Raw genomic sequence first — 19,482 nt, 5'->3', positions numbered from 1 at the left:
TTCCACTTCCAGTCCCCCAAACCATGAAAACCCTAGTTTGTTTTCTATGTTCCTGTATTCAATAGAAAACACACTGCTTCTCAGCACTCTCACATACATACGCTTTATACCTTATGAGTGTCAGAAACTCTGTCTGCAGATGATGTTGTGCCACTGCCATATGCGCTCTTTGACAATGCTGCAATCATCTTAATCCCATGGATAAAGCTAGGACTCTCCTGATTCATTACTGCAAAGGATCCATTACAGGAGCATTGCGATGCCGTTGTTTCTGTCTCTGACAACATCAGCATTTCCTGTGAATCAAGCAAATTCTGCGGATTAACCAAGCTGAGTGCTTCTCCATCTGGCATCCCATCTTCTGGAAGCCCCTCTGACCTTGAGCAGGGTGCAAGCAAACAAGGTACAATATCTGGAGAATGTTCTAAGTAGGCAGCTTCACCATGACTTGCTAGTCCAGTGTTTATCTGGGGGTAAATGTCTCTGGAAGCCATGCTGTGAGTAGCACCTGGATTATTATTATTATTACTAATCAGCTGAACAGATATTTTGAAAGCAACTTCATCACCTATTATATCATCCACAATGTCTTGAGTAGTATCTGGTGTTGGTTTATGTCTTCCATATGTGCCACCTTGAGCTATGCTTGAGGAATGTGCCAAAGCACACTCTGATTGGCTAGATCTCAACGTCTTTCTTTCAAGTGGGTCGAAAGGCTCAGAAGAAGCAAGAGATAATACACTGTCAGCTGACCCTCCTAATCTATATTTGGAATATTTTAAGGATTCGTCCTCATTCTCCTTACTGAGGAAAGTCTGCGAACTCCAGCTAGTTATTTGCCCCAGTGGCTCCCTCAGTCTTGGCTCCCTGGCTCCCGCAGCTATGCCAGATTGCTCTTTTTCTTTCATAGCAGTATCATTTTCCTGGGCATCTCTGTTCCAGTCTGGAGAAGTCATCATGTTGTCATCCTGAAGCTGAGCTCCTTCAGCATTCCTTGAGGTCGCATCCGATGCTGCATTGGGCATTATGTTATTCATACTTGTTTAATTCCACGAGGTTTATTATGAACTTGCAGTATCAAAGTGACCAATCAGCAACAACTATCTGCTCAGAATCCTGACAAAAACAAATATAATTGTGTTAAAGTGCTAGAATGTGCCATAGTGCATCTCAGCCATGTCATATTTTCAATATACAAGTATAATACAAATGTGAGGAAAAGCAATGGATGTAGCAGCTAGAGAAAGTGACAGGGAGTCAGAATTCTTAGATTTGGTTTCTGCTTTTCCCACTGACCTCTTATTTGACCTTCAGCAAGTCTCACAAGACTTCTGTTTATTTATGCGTTAAATGGATGTAGTCTATAGATATGGGAAATCCCCCACCATTGTATGAGAGAAGACAACTCAGTTGCCATTGGTGAATTTAGCTCTTGACTTGTCTTGAGGTGAAAATCAAGATTTACCAATCCAAAGTGAAGCATAAATTGGTGTTTACTTTGAGGGATGACAAATCTTGAGATTCATTGAAAAGAATAAATGCGCATTACGTGCCTTTGAAATCAAAACAGATGTAGGGCTGCATTCTGTGAAGTGTTGAGCTTCTTGGAGATGCTGAGATGGGGGAGAAGGGTGATCATTCTCTCTCAGAATCAGGTCCTCATAGTCTTATCGCACAACTCTTTTCAGCAGCCATGAGCCAGGATATGAACATATTTACTTCCCTCACAGATAATGTTATCATTATAGATATTTTATGGCCCTCATCGCTATGGTATCTGAACATTTTACAACATTAACAAATATATCCACACAACATTCTTGAGAGGGAGGGAAGGATTATCATTTTACGGAGCGGGAACTGAGGCATGGAAAGATTAAGTAGCTTGAAAAGGATGTATGTGGCAGGCTTGAGAACCGAATCCATGTGGTTAATCATAAATATTAAGGACCAATTCCCAACTAAATCATCCCAGCCAGGGCTTTGTCAAGCCTGACCTTAAAAACTTCAAAGGAAGGAGATTCCACCACCTCCCTAGGTACTGCATTCCAGTGCTTCACCACCCTCCTTGTGAAAAAGTTTTTTCCTAATATCCAACCTAAACCTCCCCCACTGCAACTTGAGACCATTACTCCTTGTTCTGTCATCTGCTACCACTGAGAACAGTCTAGATCCATCCTCTTTGGAACCCTCTTTCAGGTAGTTGAGAAGCAGCTATCAAATCCCCCCTCGTTCTTCTCTTCTGCAGACTAAACAATCCCAGTTCCCTCAGCTTCTCCTCACAAGTCATGTGTTCCAGTCTCCTAATCATTTTTGTTGCCCTCCGCTGGACGCTTTCCAATTTTTCCACATCCTCCTTGCAGTGTGGGGCCCAAAACTGGACACAGTACTCCAGATGAGGCCTCACCAATACCGAAGAGAGGGGAACGATCACGTCCCTCATCTGCTGGCAATGCCCCTACTTATACAGCCCCAAATGCCGTTAGCCTTCTTGGCAATAATGGCACACTGTTGACTCATATCCAGCTTCTCGTCCACTGTAACCCCTAGTTCCTTTTCTGCAGAACTGCTGCCTAGTCATTCGGTCCTTAGTCTGTAGCAGTGCATGGGATTCTTCTGTCTGAAGTGCAGGACTCTGCATTTGTCCTTGTTGAACCTCATCAGATTTCTTTTGGCCCAATCCTCTAATTTGTCTAGGTCTCTCTGTATCTTATCCCTACCTTCCAGTGTATCTACCACTCCTCACAGTTTAGTGTCATCTTCAAATTGCTGAGGGTGCAATCCACGCCATCCTCCATCATTAATGAAGATATTGAACAAAACCGGCCCCAGGACCAACCCTTGGGGCACACCGCTTGATACCGGCTGCCAACTAGACATGGAGCCATTGATCACCACCCATTGAGCCCGATGACCTAGCCAGCTTTCTATCCACCTTATAGTCTATTCATCCAGCCCATACTATTTTAATTTGCTGGCAAAAATACTGTGGGAGACCGTATCAAAAGCTTTGCTAAAGTCAAGGAATAACACATCCACTGCTTTCCCCTCATCCACAGAGCCAGTTATCTCGTCATAGGAGGCAATTAGATTAGTCAGGCATGACTTGCCCTTGGTGAATCCATGCTGACTGTTCCTGATCACTTGTCTCTCCTCTAAGCAGGGCCAGCTCTACAGCTTTTGCTGCCCCAAGCAGTGAAAAAAATTGCCGCCGCAGATGGCAAAAGGAAGAAGCTGCTGCCAATTTGCCGTGGTAGCAGGCGGAACAGAGAAGCTGCCGCCGAATTGCCGCTGCAGCCGGAGGAACCACCGCCCTTTTCTAACTGCCTCCCCATGCACCTGCTTGTAACGCTGGTGCCTGGAGCCGGCCCTGCCTCTAAGTGCTTCAAAATGGTTTCCTTGAGGACCTGCTCCATGATTTTTTTCCGGACTGAGATGAGGCTGACTGGCCTGTAGTTCCCCAGATCCTCCTCCTCCCCTTTTTAAAAGATGGGCACTACATTAGCCTTTTTCCAGTCATCCGGGACCTCCCCCGATCGCCATGAGTTTCAAAGATAATGGCTCTGCAATCACATCCGCCAACTCCTTTAGCACTCTCGGATGCAGTGCATCTGGCCCCATGGACTTGTGCTCGTCCAGCTTTTCTAAATAGTCCCGAACCACTTTCTTTCTCCACAGAGAGCTGGTCACCTCCTCCCCATGCTGTGCTGCCCAGTGCAGTAGTCTAGGAGCTGACCTTGTTCGTGAAGTCAGAGGCAAAAAAAGTATTGAGTACATTAGCTTTTTCCACATCCTCTGTCACTAGGTTGCCTCCCTCATTCAGTAAGGGGCCTACACTTCCCTTGACTTTCTTCTTGTTGCTAACATACTTGAAGAAACCCTTCTTGTTACTCTTAACATTTCTTGCTAGCTGCAACTCCAAGTGTGATTTGACCTTCCTGATTTCACTCCTGCATACCTGAGAACAGGATCACCCTGAGAACTCCTCACCCTGAGAACAGCTTGCTCCATGAGTATAATCCCATTGATTTCAATGAGAATACTCAGAGTAAGGTACTTTTCACCAGTAGCAAGGGTGTCCAAATCTGGCCCTAAATAACTATAGCTTGTAACAGACACACACTTTCTGACATGACCCCCTGATACACAATTCTCCAGAAGGAAATAATCACAGATATCATTAACATAGCCAGAACGACTTCTGGAAAATTGCTACTGAGGATGAACAAGCTGAAAACTTCTGATGTAAGTAGATCTGATATATTTATGAAATAGTGCCATCTAATGGCTTTATAAAGAAAACAATCATCAAAATACTTCAGTAAAATAGTTTGCATACAAATATTTGAACTTTTAAAATTCGGTTTTAATAAGTTCTGTACTAAAAAATAAAACACCATTCCACTCCTGAGATATTGTGGGCTATACTACAGTCTTGCAATCCAAGAATGAGAATGCTCTAGAAAAACCATGTAATAGGCAGGCATGGCGCTGCTCGTAGAGGAAGGAGAGCACAGCCACTGCACAAGCTCATTAAGTGCTGACATTTGGGCCCCAGTTCAACAAGATACTTAAGAGTGTGTGTGTGTGTGTGTGTGTGTGTGTGTGTGTGTGTGTGTGTGTGTGTGTGTATTCCCTTTGACTTCAATGGGACTAGTTGGATGTTTAAAGTTAACCTCTTGCTCACGTGCCTTCCTGAATCAGGACCTTGAAAACCTATCACCTAGCAACAATAGAATTTAAATTAAGCCTTTGTGATTCACACATAGTACAACTGTTTTATTCTACGTCTCAAAGAAAAAATATTTTCTATTCCTTTTTTATCTCTGAGTCCAAGTCTGGAAGGTGCTGAGTTCCCTCAACTTCAATGATTTCTATGGGCATTGAGGGGCCTCAGCACTTACTAAGATTGGGCCCTTGATAGTAAGAGAATCCATTGAAGGAAGCAAAACTGTGCAGCCAGTGCACTCTTTAACAGGGTAGTTCAATTGCTGTTCAGCTTGTTCTTTATTTTCCATCTTCTCTGTAATCTAGTGGTATTTGAACACACATTAACTGTCCTATTAAATTTAACTATTTCAATTTGATAAGTTAGTGCAAATTAACATACCTATGAGTATTACAGCATTTATTGAGAATTAACTGTTACTGATCTGAGTCTACAGCAATTACTTCTTCATAAACTTTAAGAGCGTATTTTTGTCGGTGCAATAACTGTTCAGCCTGGCTTGAATGGGCATTTGTGAATCCTACTGTAAATTAAAGCAATTAATGAGAGTTATATAATGGAGAATGAAGACATATTAGACTGTAACACATAGTTGCCGACTTTACTTGCAAAAGTGGATTTGTTCTTGCCAACTGGTCAAGTTAAAGTGGAGTGCAGAGGAGGGCGAGTGGCCATTCGTGCCCCACATGGGGTGGGGAATGTAAGAGAGGCAGGGCTTGAGTGAGCAGTGATGCCAGCTCCAGCCTCGTGGGGGGGGCCCCAAGCAGGCCTTGGGCGAGTGGCTTGGGCCAGCCCCATGCGGGGGGAGGGAGCCCTCACGCTATCTCTTGTGGTGTCCCATTTTCCCTTTGGGAAATATGGTTGCCCTGCTCTGATTTGAAAACCAGTGGTTAGGCCTTTGAGCTCAGTCTCGGGAGATCTGGTTTTCATTCCCAGCTCTTCTAGAGACTTCCTGCATCTCCTTTCTCTACAATTTTTGTCTGTCTTGTGTATTCAGATTGTAAACAATTTGGTAAAGGGGCTGTGTAAAGAGTTCCTAGCAATAATAACAGTAACCCCATCTTAATAGCAAAACTTTATGCCAAGGAAAGTTGGATATTATTTTACTTAATAAGCATAACAACACTTCATATACAACAAAATGGGATGCTGTCAAAGCAGGAGTTAAAGTGCCTTTATTAGCCCCTTCTTCAAATCAGAAAATAATTACCTAGTTAGGTCTTCCAGTAAGGAATCTCTTTATTTTTTTTTTTTTAAAGTAGATAAAGAGTGGATCCTCGAACATTCATAAGATCTTAATTTGTACAATTAAATTCTTCTCTCTGTGGGAAAAAATGATAAGCTCATGCAATGTAGTAAACAGTTCTCTCATTGGAAAAATAGGGAAAGGGGCAAATGACTTGCTTTTCAAAACAAAAAGTGGATAAAAACTCCAAAACTGAAATTAAAGTGCAGGAAGACTAAAAGATATTGTCGCTGAATTTGAAATTTACTGTAAAACTCTTTATTCCTATAAGCAGTTAATTAAAAAACATTAAAGAATTATTCGACAAGGCACTCAAGTACCAAGACAATTAGATAATCCTATACCTAGAGAGGAAGTTCCAAGTGTAATTCATTTATGTTCTTGTAATGAAGCTCCTAGATCAAGTGGTTTTTCTATTGACTTGTGCTTTCAAAAAAAAAATAGTAATTTTTTGGTACCTGTTTTCATCCAAACGTTTAATGATGGTTTACATTGAGGTTGGCTCCCCAACACTTCAGGATATTCTACCCTATTGCTAATATAGGAAAAATTCTAAGGATAGAGAAAACTGTGGTTTGTGGTGGTCCTATTTCTCTCCTTAGAGATGGTGCTTAGCCTGGAAATAATGACTAGCTTAAATCAGAGATTCATACAACACATTTTTGGATATGTGGATCATTTTCATTTTGGATGCTATAAATACTATTGAGCTAAGAAGCTATCTTTGCAGAAGTTGTCTCCTTATTAAAGTTATTTTTTTGGCAATATGGCCAAGATTTTTAAGAAGGACAAGGGTCTTCGGTTGTCAGTTTTTGGGTACCCAACTTCTGAGGTACCTTGACAGGGTCTGATTTTCAGAAAGGACTATGATTTTACTTTCTGAAAATCACTGGTAACTTTTGAAAATATTGGTTAATGTTTACTGTGTTCAGAAACACTCTTAATGATTGCCATTATATTTGTCTCTTATATTATTTGTCTATGATGGCCTGTATGGCTGTGTGTTTATTTCAAGCTAACTTCTTGTGTTTGCTAGATGACTGAAAATGATGTAGCTATACTACCATTCTGTGACTTCTATAAAACAAACCAACAAAATAAAACTAATATTTTCCCATATACTTTTCTATAACTGTCTTTGTGGTATGTTATCCAGTTATCTGATATTTTTAAAAGTACTTTTAATAGTAAAAGGAAAACAAAGTGGAGGGGAAACTATCTGTGAGGGACTTGCTTTTGGTCAAGTCTCATACCGCCCAAGATAAAATGGAATTAATTCACAAATCCTGCATAGCAAATTGCCTTACTTCAACTTGAGTGGGAGGGTTTTGTAATACCTAGTAAGGTACATTCATGCATTCTTATGGTTTTAGCTTAGTACAAATTAGAGCTTTCTTAGCACGTTCTGAATAATCTCAATTGTTGTGTCACATTTCATATGAGATTTACCAGAAATGCTGGAGGTTTATACTCAAAACTGTTCAGAGACTGACCATTTATTCAACAAAGCTATTTAATCTTTACTCAGAAGAAATGTCCCAATTTCAACAGATGTTGATGAGGCCATCTGGAAGCAGAACTGACTGGGCAAATAAGTAAAAAGAAAAGGAGTACTTGTGGCACCTTAGAGACTAACAAATTTATTTGAGCATAAGCTTTCGTGAGCTACAGCTCACTTCACCGGATGCATTTGTATTTTCCACCAAATGCATCCGATGAAGTAAGCTGTAGCTCATGAAAGCTTATGCTCAAATAAATTTGTTAGTCTCTAAGGTGCCACAAGTACTCCTTTTCTTTTTGCGAATACAGACTAACACGGCTGCTACTCTGAAACCTGTCAAATAAGTAAAGTCTACTTCCTTTTACTGCTCCCAACAGAGCATTAACTAAAATGTTCTTTTAAATAAAAGCATCTGCAGCTATTTATCACAAACAGTTTAACAAATGCTACTGCCTATTGAAGTAAAATACTGAAGAGAATTGACTAAGTGCTGTTGTAAAGCAATAGGGAAAACTTAATTATTGGGTTTTTTGGTTTTGTGTCTTTCTAAATATTGAGCATTCAGGTAAACACCTATTGATGTTAACAATACAAGATATAATGGAAAAGGTGGAGAACACAATAGAGGGAAAGAAAGAGTGAGCAATACAAGGAGGTGGAAGGGGAATGAAAGAAACTGATACTGAAACCAGCACAAGACACACTAGGATCTAGTCAATTTGCATAATCTTGTATAGATAAGCATCCATTTATTTCACATCAGTCTGTGTATTATTTATAAATTACATACAAACACACATTAAAATATAAAAAATAAATTAGCAGTTGTGTCTGCAAACTAACAAAGGAAAAAGAATTGCAGGTGCCAGTTGTTTAAACTAGCCCAAACCACAAGGAAAAAAAAAAAAGAATGGTGCTGTGTGTGTGTTTGTGTTGTGTTTTGCTAAAATGAATTAAAAACAAATTTAAATGCATGTCTGTGTGGTTGTCTGTCTGCGTGTTTGAGTTTAAAAATAAGTTAGATACCACTATGGTAAAATTGTGTCAAAATCCCGTGCCTTGAAAACAGGGTGAGAGCTCGTATATACGTAGTTACATTTTCCTCTACCCATATTTTTACAAAATTATTCTGCTTGCATGGTTTTAATTTTGCCAGCTCTTGACAAGACTGTCAGCCTCAACCGAGCACTGACAAATTTATTGCTGGAAACCAGTCTCGCTCACCTGTGTGTTAGTATGGTTAAGATTGGTATTGGACTTATAACCATGTGTTTATACTTTATGAAATGCTTGAAAGCTGCTTCATGTATTAATTCTATTTATAATGTCTGTATCCCATGCTATAAGGTAATACTTAAGTGTTTGCTACATAGCCATAAAATGTTTGTTCTGAACTATGTAGCTCACCAAACAAGAATCAACTTCACCTAGTGCAAAATGCTAAATCCCTATCAAAGGCATTACCATTTGCCCATCAGGAAGGCTATCAAAACTAAATGGGCCATTGTGGGACATTACAATACAAAGACTTTGCTAATTGACCCCGCACATCCATGAGGAGGCTACGTGCAAAAGGGCTTGTCCCATCAGCTTGAATTCTGGAAGAAGGAAATAGAGGACAAGAAAAGTTTTGATCTCTTTGCTGTTTAGACTCTCACAGGGCTGGATCTATGAAACAGAAGCAGAGATTCCCAGGGACAACATGCGTTAGCCCTAAAAGACATTGTGTGCTGACAGACAACTACAACTCTGTCACCTTGTGGAACCAGAGACCATAACTCATTTGTGTATATACGTTAGCCTGCTTTAACCTGTAAATAATTCTCTCATTTATTTTTCCTAGTTAATACGTTCTTAGTTAGGATGCTATAGGATGGGCTATGAGCATTGTCTTTGGTGTGAGATCTAAGGTACCAACCTGTGGTGTGGGACTGTGAGCAACCTGAATATTTTGTGATTTTATGTGTACAGCAATCAACTACCACTAAGTCCAGCTTGCTTGGGCGGCAAGATAGACTGGAATGCTCAAGGGGACTGTCTGTGACTCCATGGTAAGACTTTCATAGTGCTTAGGAGGTCACATTTGATACCAGGTTGGTGAAATCTAATTATAGAACATACATGTTATTTCTCCCCCTCCACCCCACCCCACCCCCCACTGTTCCTCAGATATTCTTGTTAACTGCTGGAAATAGCCTACCTTGCTTGTCACCATGAAAGGTTTTCCTCCTTCCCCCCCCCCTGCTGCTGGTGATGGCTTATCTTAAGTGATCACTCTCCTTACAGTGTGTATGATAAACCCATTGTTTCATGTTCTCTGTGTGTGTATATCAATCTCCCCTCTGTTTTTTCCACCAAATGCATCTGATGAAGTGAGCTGTAGCTCACAAAAGCTTATGCTCTAATAAATTTGTTAGTCTCTAAGGTGCCACAAGTACTCCTTTTCTTTTTGCGAATGCAGACTAACACGGCTGCTACTCTGAAACAACCAGTTTGGGGCCTCTGCCCTGCTTCTTGACAGTCTGTCCTGAGGTTCATACTCACGGTCATGAACCACTCCAGACAGCATGACACACACATCACAGGTGTTTTCTCCATTCATCATTACAGCAGGGTATTACGAATATATAATATATATGTGACAACACACATACAGACAGACAGCACAAGCATTTTCTCTCTTACTTTAAAGTCATGAATAACAAGAAAACCGATGCAGTAGTTAAATCAGGGGACACAGCGCCCAAGTTCTTGTGGCCACAATGATAAGAACAGATCCTGATGAGTCTGAAGTTAAATAAAATTTTTTAGGATCTTTGTGATAATACCAACTACATATATTTTATCATTTTGGTTACAAACACATAAGCCCCCTACAGAGCCAAATAAAATAATTAAGAGAAATTGAGTGACTTACTGCCTGCATTAGATTACCATTTGAGGAAAGATGGGCAAATGGGGTGAACTGAGTTTTAAACATCATTAACTGAATTTTTGCAAACACTAATCTGCATACCTACTGGGCTGCAGCTCTTCTATATCCCCTCGCCTTTTGTATTTGCTCACTCTCTTTTAGAGCTTAGAAGAGGTATGGCAATCCTGTTTTAACTTTTTATTTAAAGCCTGACATTTGCTTTCTAACAACAAATATATAATTTACATAATTCATATCACAAATTATTAAAAGGTATAATTATTTGTACCTTGGTTTTTTTTAGTAATTTTATTTCCAATTATGCATGCGGCAAAACTTTTGACTGTGTTTGTAGTAACATTTGGATTTACAAACATCCCTTTTTCCTTAACAGGTCTCTTTGCAAGTCTTTTAAAACACTTTTTATATTTTAGCTTTTCTTATACTTTTAGTTGCGGTTTGTTTTCATTTCTAGGGGGTGGTAGTTCTTATCAGTCATTGGTTTAGGGGTTCTGAGCCCTGTAAAATCTTTTTGATTTCCCTCTGTAGGTAAGGAGGGCCTTGGAGAGGTCATAAGCGTCTGGACTAGGGCCCTCTCTCACTGGGATGTTTTTGGTTAATACTTAGATTCTAACAGACTTTTTTACAAATATTCATTTTTTCCTTTAGCCAATCTCTGCACATATTTTTAACTTCCCTGCCCCTTTACATTTTAGCTTTTTCATTCTTTTAGCTGTTTCTTTATCATTTCTAGGGGTGGTGCTACCTATCAACCATTGGTTCTGGGCCATACACCTAATGCTGTTGGTTTCCTTCCCAAAATGAAGAGGGCCTTGGGGATCTCATAGAGGTTTGGGTCACGACCCCCTCCAATGAAAACATTCTGGAGCATTTTAGTTATTTACAAGGATACACCTTTTCCTTTATAGGTCTCTTTGCACATAGTTATAAACATCTCTCTCTTGCTTTACATTTTAACTTGTTTTTGTACATTTAGCTGTGTTTCTTTATCACTTAGAGAGGTGGGGCCATAGGGGTTCTGGACCATATCTTAAATTCTATTCTTTTTCCTCTCTAGGTAAGATGGGACATCTGGTTTAGGACCGAGTGTGAGACAAGGGTTAACCCAGACAGATAAAGATTTAAGTCATATCATCATGTCCTGTGACAATATAACTTCCTATGACATCAAGAGAAAACAGGACTTCCAGTGACGACGACATCCTTAACTCATCCATCAATCTCTTTGACATAGGGGCAATTTACTACTCCGGCAACTCTGGGTTCCTCAAGCTACCGTGTTTGGGTAAATTATTCAGTCTGGAATTTATATATACATTTTGAAAAATTCTCAGAAAAAAGTCACAAACTGCAGAAGATTTTTAGTCAATAAGGAAAAGAGAAACCTGGATTTGATCAGCATCCTTGGGTGTTCTTTGCTGGATCTGCAATACATTTATACCAGAATCCTCCATGGAAGTGATAATGGTGTCTCAGTTTTAGTCACTAAGGCTTGTAACCAAGCATATTCATATCCCTTCTACACTTTTATATCAGAAGACATGAATTGGAGTAGGTTAGTAATTAGCTGAATAAAAGTTTAAAAATAGAATTTATTTAACTGGGTATGTCTGTATACTGGGAGTCAGAGAGGACCTTTATTTTTCAGAAACCATGAAACACACTGCAGATGGAACCTCTCTAATTTCTCTGTTTAAGTCTAGCCATTAGAGACTTGTTGCTTAGCAATTGGAAGAGCTCTTCATTATATACCGAGTGGCACTGTGATTTCCTAAGAATAAATATAGTATGTGAGTTTGACCTTTAAAAACGAATATTTGGGACAGTATTTTCTAATAAGAACATAAAGCCCTTATCTTTTTCAGGGTTTTCCCATCTAGCCTAGTAATGACATGCAGTTCCCTTTCACAGAAGACTTAAAAATCAATACAGTGTGTTAGAATTGTTTTGGTACCTTTCCCATTATTGATTAGACTCCTTTTAGCATTTAAACCCCTGAAATATTTATTACTTTTCAAATTTGTTTCTATGGTATGCTTCTCCAGTTTTCAATTTCAATACAGTCTTTACATGTATTAATATAGCAACTTATCCAAAAGATAAGTTATATCTGTGCTGTGGGGTATATACCAATATTTTTCTTAGTTAATTCGGATCTATTCCTCTCATCCATTGTATTAAGATCATTCTTAAGAGATACATGAATTGTCTTCAAGTACAAAGTGTATTCACGTACAGACCTATAAAATAAATTGCCAAACTAGATCAGCATATTTGGTGTCTTCGTTCTACAAAGTGCTGGACATTCTGGGCCCAAACCAGCAGAACATTTCAGCATGTGATTAACTTTAAGCAGTGAACAGTCCCAAATAGGGCTCTGTTGAGGAAAGTACTTAAGCATATGCTTATCTCCCACAGAAGTCAATAAAGTTAAACATGATTAAAATGCTTTTCCTGAATAGAAATGATTTCCTGGATCATGGCCAGTATCTAGCTCCTTAAAGGATTGAGTCTTTTCAACACAGATGTATTAAGAAAACTAAGATGGGCATAATTTCAGAAGAATTCCAGTTGCTTTGACAGAACAGGTACATCATTTAACAGAAATCATTTCATAGCTTGTTCTTGTGGTAGATTACCACAATGATTTGTTCTCTGCAGAAGTTCATGAGAAAAATGAAAATGTGCTTGTGTTCCTAAAAGAAGAAATGTATACTTGGCCAGAATCTAAAGACACAGTCTGTCCCTTATAAAAATCAACAGTCAGCATTAACCTGTAGGAAAAACACCAGCAGTGGAATGGTGCATTGCAGCCAGAGCAATGGATGTCATCACGAGATTGATAAAATATCTTGCAAATCATAGACATTAATTATGTTCATTTACGTTTAAAATACAAGAAGAGTACATAGTAGTTATTCCTTTTGTTGCTGTTTTACGGAAGCTGAGAAGGCTGGTAAGCTAGTAAACTATCCTCCTCTGTACAGTTTCTTCTAAATAAGAAGTAAAATCAAGGTGCTGTCCATTCATAGTCAGTAAAGATTTCCTATTATTGTCTGCTCCAATTCTTTGCGCTGCATCCTTTAAATATTTGTACAACATCCTTCCAACGAAGACTGTAAAATCCTCAGTGCAGGGACTATATCTATATTTACGTAAGTCCACCTGTGGGGCTATGCAAGTTTATAATAATAATAATAGATCTTTTTGTAAGAGCATTAGCTATTGTGTCCTAGTCACGTTCCAGTTTGTTTAATTATATCCTAAATACCCCATGCAATTTCAACTTTACATCTTATTTTAAACTATCATGTAGGGTTGCCATATTTTGCTATACTGCTATCTTATTCCACACCAGAGGGCAGCTGCATTTCCATGCAGGAGGAAGTTAGTTGTCTGTCAAACACTTCAGTATCTTTCAGAATTGAAGATGCTATGGTTAATTAACTAAGTAAATGTACGATAATTTTCCATTTTTAGCATAGTAAAATTAGGCATTAGCAATACCATTTGTGTGTCTAAATCCTGCCTCATCTCATTAGCCAAGTACAACAGCAGGCAATGAAATAAACACCTCTGCAGGGTGGGTGATTTTAAATTGGGAAAGGTTTATTTTTTCTTTAACTATGGCAGCTGAATGGCCTGAACCACTGCCCAATATGAGCTGGCAATTTTAAGCTTGTACCTAGTAGAAATATGGTGAATAAGCCATTCACCTTTGAAAACCAGGAGGAGCTTATTACAGAGTTTGTAGACCTTAGTCAAAAAGAGCAACTCGGAACCCAGCAGGGGAGTGACTATCCAAACACCACCTTGGAGAAAACTCTTAATTTTGTATTCACCAAATTCATAGCAGCCCTCCCTTCCCCCCTTGCCAGCTGCCAAATCCTCAACCTCATTCCTCACCAGCGAAAAGCCCTTGCTGAAATTCCCTGTAGAGGTCTTTCTCTTTGGGAGAGGAAAAAAGCTCCTTCACCTTTCTCTTATGACAGCCTGCAGGGAAGTTGTGAAGTCTCAAAATGTATGTCAGAAAATGCTGCCAGTGAGGCAGTCCCAGAAGTTGGTTAACAGCTCTTCTGGATCACAGCATCGTCAGTGCTGACAGCTTTCTTCATGAGCTCATCACTAAGGCTCCGAGATCTGAGTGTGAGGCATAGAACCAAGTGCTATAGACCAGCCATACTTAATGAACTGAGCATTCACACAGCACTCCCAAAGTCTTGTCCCAGCATGAGTTGTGTTCACCTCTCTGGGAACATTCTCCTCTTTGTTGATCCAGCCCTGGTAAGAAATTCAGAGGGGCTGTTTCCAGGGCAAGGGCATTACACTGACTTTTCTTTTTCCACATTAAAGAAGCAGTTCAACCATCTTCCCCCCTTCTACCTACATTGTTTTAGCTCTCTTCCAGGAGTAGGTCACTGGCAAAATGCTCCTTCTACTCAAGGGGAGTTCATATCCCTTTTTCCCAATCCCAGTCCAAGTTCTTGGCAAACATTTTGCAAATCATCTCTTCAAATTCAGTCCAATTCCAACCAAACAATGCTGAGAAAGACACCACATTCTCCTGTATCTCCTCCTCCTGCATGTGATCCCTCTCTCAAAGACCTTACTTTCCAGGAACAGTAGATTTCCTGTTAAATCTGCTAATAGGTCCTGATCCAAAGCCCACAGAAGTTGAACAGAAAACTCCCATTGACTTCAGTGGTTTTGGATCAAGCCTCTTCTGAACATTTTACTGGAAGAGCTTAGTAAATGCCACTGGATTATTGGAAATGACTAATGGTGGCTTAGAATAGCAATAATCTCATCAAAATTGTCTCTTACCAGCAGTTACTTAAGTGTTTTCTACTGCCTTTGGGTATTTTACATAAACAGTTCTCATTAGCTACCCCATGGCCAACAGGAGCTGCTAAGGGTTATTTTAAATGTAAATCACTAAGTGAATAAAGAACCAACCAAACAAAAAGTCTAGCTAGAATCTGTCTGAAGCTGTTGGCACATCATGGTTAATACACAAACTACCACTCATTTTCCATAAATTGTAAATCCCGCAGGTCTGGAGCCTACAGTAATTAACATAATTATCCACACAGTAAAATTTTGCTTTTAGATGAGTTTGCAAATCTCTTGCATGCTTAAAAAAACGCCACACCATCCTTTCTTTCCCCTTCTCCTCCCCCCCATCTGAGAGAATATAAGCAAAACTGAGAGAATATAATCAATCATGACAAAAAGCAAATTTCAGAAAGCTGCAAATATCTTTTAAATAAAGATCGATACGGGGAGGAAGTGGGTGAAGATAACAGGCTGAAGAATCATCTGTTTAACACATTACAATTGTAGGGAGAAGTTGCTCCTTTACCATTTACAGAGGAACGTAATGAAAATGTAAATAAGTTAAAGTACAAACTTTTAGTCCTCATGCTACTTTGTATCAAGGAAAAAAATGTGCATTTACTCCAGAAAAGATTAGTAGCACACAGCAGACCTCCCTAACAAAAAGCCCTTCCAAAGTCTAGTGAGGGAGAAGAAGGATGCAGCATTGTCAGCCCCCAAGTGTTGAAAAACCATGATTCAGGCCCTCCAAAATCATAAGCTTACCTTTCAAATCATGAGATTTGAAAAAATTATAGACTTGCCATTCTTGTTATTTGCCTTCTGGTTATTGAGCCTTTCGGATTAACATTTTCAAGCTTTTCTCCTCACTCGCTCACTTTTTTTTTTTTAAAAAAGGCAAGCACATAATCACATTCTCATACAGTCATTCGATGCCAGGAGCTGGGGCTTTAAGAAGAACATGAAATATTGTAAACACTTATGTTAAAATCACAAGACTTGGCAACCCTTTGACAGTGGACCCATATAATTGAAATTAATTCTTCCAGGTAAGAGTGATTAGGAAAGTGGAGAGATGTTCACCACTTGGAATCACTGATGAGGCCCACAAAAACACCCTCTTCCCCTTTGCATTTCCCTGAGGTGTACCATCTTCATCTTCAAGCTACCTGCTCACATAAATTTGTTATTCTCTAGGGTGCCACAAGTCCTCCTTTTCTTTTTGTGGATACAGACTAACACGGCTGCTACTCTGAAACACATCTTCACTGTGTTTCTCTCTCATGTCCCAATTTTGCGAACACGTAGGCACGTGTGTAACTTTACTCACGTGAATGAAGTTATGCACATGCATATCTGTTTGCAGAACCAGAGCCTTAGATTGTAAGATCTTCAGGACATGGACAGCTCATATTTTGTGTGTACTGTACAGGACTAAGCAGCTGGTAATACTGGGAGATAGAAGCCTCCTTCCACCATCCCCTCCAGTGACTGGCAGAAGAAGAGATCTGCTGGTGGTATAAGAAAAATGAACCCTAGCTGGACTGAACCTTACTCAACTCTCTGTATGATAGAGATAGATGCACAGCTGAGCTGAAGGTTGTCCTTTGACAAGTCACCTTTAAAAATAAATTACTTAGCCTCTGTTCTGACTTCTGCAACAGGTTGGTTGATTTGGAAGAAAGCAGACCTGCTGCGTAAGGCTACAAAGAAAAATACCATGTGGGCCCAGGAGTGGCAGAACAGCTTGGGCCAGGGTGGGTGAAATGAGAGCACCTGCAGCTGTGGGCCAGCTATTTGAAAAAGCGTGAACTAATTCTGGGTGCCTTGGTTTTGGGCTAGGTTTCTTGGTTTCTCAAATTGCCCGCACAAAAATGGAGGCACCCCAAAGTAGTTGGCACTTTGCAAATATCTCCAGCGCCTGTGTGCTGCAATTTCGAATGCTGAGCTCTGCGGAGGTAGGGGCACTCTTTTCCCTTCCTCACATACGCAAGTCCCCCAGGTTGCAGAGTGTTGTGTCCAAGGGAAAGGGGAACACTATGGCAGAGGTGGCTGGCCTGGCCGTGACCTTTGTGACATTTTCTGCCTCGGCCCGCGGAGGGCGGGGCTGGAGCTGTCAGCCCTTGGGTGCGGGCCCTGGAGCTCTGAGCCGCCATGGGCAGCAGGAGCCTGGGGGGAACCCGGAGCTCCCAGCCACCACAGGGGGACCTTGCAGCGCCGAGCTGCTGCGGACCGAGGGGGGTCAACTGCCAGCCCTGGAGCGCCAAGCTGGGGCCCTGCTGCTCTGGGCTGTCGTGGGCAGCTGGGGAACCCGGGAGCTCCCAGGTACCGCTGACGACGGAGGGACCCAGGAGCTCCCAGCCCCGGCGGGGGCGGGTGCTGGACCCCTCCCATCCCGCAGCAGGGCTGGGGCTCACCGTCATTTTTAGTAAAAGTTAGGGACCCAGTCACGGCTCCTGTGAAATTCTGCTTATTGCCTGCGCCCTGCCTGGGACTTGTATTAAAAATAAGCGTGCCAAAATCTGCACCTCAGCCAAGCTGGTCAGGGGGCCCTCAGCCTCTGTTCGTTCCCCCGGGGCACCTGGCACCGGCCCCTGACCCCGGGCTGACCCAGGGTGGCCTTACGTTGCTGTGGGGAGCCCTGGCCCGGTGTAAAGCGGCAGCAGGCGCCGGCTCGTCACAGCAAAGGGCAGCCCCGGCTGCCCTGTCCGCAGGCGGGGAACTGGAAGCGAAGAACATTTGACACCGACTCCCGCGCCTGTGAGCGGGCAACTCGCCTCCACCCGAAGGAGGGACGCGCAGCCGCGGCCCCGGGAGTCTCGCCGCCGCCCCCGCTCCCCCGGGGCGCTGCCGCGCAGCGGGGCGGCTACAAGAATGGGTGGCTCCTTCTGAACCCGCCGCCCGCCCGCTTCTGGCGGCGCATCCCCTGCACCTACCGGCCTCTGCCCCCGGCGCCGGCGCGGCAGGGGCTCGGAGCCGGGGCAGGGGGGAGACGCGCTGGCCCCGGGCCTTGGGCGCCTCACGCCCGCTCCGGCGCGGGACGGCGGCGACCGGCCCGTGAACCCCGGCGTGGGGCGCCGGCAGCAGCGGCAGGGCGCGCCCCGGCTGTGGGCGGCGCCTCCCGGGCATTGCCCAGCCTTGCGGACAGACGCCGGCCGGGAGCAGCCGCTGTTGCTGAAGGGACGGAGCAAGCCCCAGGCAATGGGCATGGTCAGTGGGCAGCACCGCGTCTGCCAGGCTGCCCGGCGATTGCGAGGAAGGGGGCAGGGGCTTTTAAGGCCGGGGAGCCCCCTGCCCGGAGATGGCCCATTTCCAAGTGTGGTTGGTTGGTTGGTTGCTTTTGTGGTGGGGTTTTTCCGACACGCGTGTCGGGGCTTTTTAAACGATCACGCTCTTGGAGTGCTAGTGACTTAGCATCTCTAAGCCCTGGGGCGGGGGGCCCAATGTGGCTACACTACAGCTGACCTCGGACCTCCCCTACGTACTGGCCAAGATTTTCAAAAGTGACTAGCAATTTTGGAAAAAGAAAAGGAGGACTTGTGGCACCTTAGAGACTAACAAATTTATTAGAGCATAAGCTTTCGTGAGCTACAGCTCACTTCATCGGATGCATTTGCTGGAAAAAACAGAGGAGAGATTTATATACACACACACAGAGAACATGAAACAAGCAATTTTGGGTGCTTCCTTTTTTTTTGGGCGGGGGGGGTGCCCAAGTTAAGCTACTTCAAAGGGGCTGCTTGGTTCTTTTTTTTTCCAGCTGGTGAGCGCTGGGGCAGTTTCTGAAACTCAGTTTGGGGTGTCTCCAGTTGCTACAAGCCTGCCGCGCGCTAGGTGTCCGTGTGGCTGGACCCTGCTGCCGTGCACTTTGATCTACTCCCTTTTCAAAGTAAGGTAGAACAAAATACACTAGGGCACTTTTAGTGCAAGGCATCGGGGTCCAACCAGCCACTTAGTGTATGTCTACACTTGGAGCTGGAGGGGTGAGTCCCAGCTTGAAGAGACATTCTCCTGGCTAAAAGAAAAGGAGGACTTGTGGCACCTTAGAGACTAACAAATTTATTAGAGCATAAGCTTTCGAGAGCTACAGCTCACTTCATCGGAACCCACCACACTAAAAATCATAGTAGCTGCAGTAGCAGGGGCAGCAGCAGCTCAGGCTAGCTAGTCAAGTACATACCCTGGTTTGTACTGGGGCAGCATGCCCCTCCCACCACTTGCTGCTTCCTATGCTA

The 19,482-nt window shown here is 42.4% G+C and overlaps 1 protein-coding gene across 3 annotated transcripts in view; it reads right to left on the bottom strand.

The window, feature by feature from the left end:
- Positions 1–18,408, bottom strand: part of LOC119842359 — a 52,815-nt gene extending 34,407 nt beyond the window's left edge. For 2 of the 3 annotated variants that reach the window (XM_043505265.1, XM_043505255.1), the window contains exons 1-2: positions 18,184–18,408; positions 111–1,116 (exon numbers count right to left, since the gene is read on the bottom strand). In XM_043505265.1, coding sequence (XP_043361200.1) covers positions 111–1,037 — 927 coding nt within the window. In that variant the 5' untranslated portion in view covers positions 1,038–1,116; positions 18,184–18,408. Of the gene's footprint in view, positions 1–110; positions 1,157–18,183 lie in introns of those variants that run through there. The other variant, XM_038370386.2, reaches the window with a different exon arrangement.
- Positions 18,409–19,482: the final 1,074 nt, after the last annotated feature.

The sequence above is a fragment of the Dermochelys coriacea genome, chromosome 1, assembly GCF_009764565.3.
Source record: "Dermochelys coriacea isolate rDerCor1 chromosome 1, rDerCor1.pri.v4, whole genome shotgun sequence".
Taxonomy (NCBI): domain Eukaryota; kingdom Metazoa; phylum Chordata; order Testudines; family Dermochelyidae; genus Dermochelys; species Dermochelys coriacea.
The sequence above is the reverse complement of the archived record's forward strand: the minus strand, read 5'-3'. Positions and strand labels throughout refer to the sequence as shown.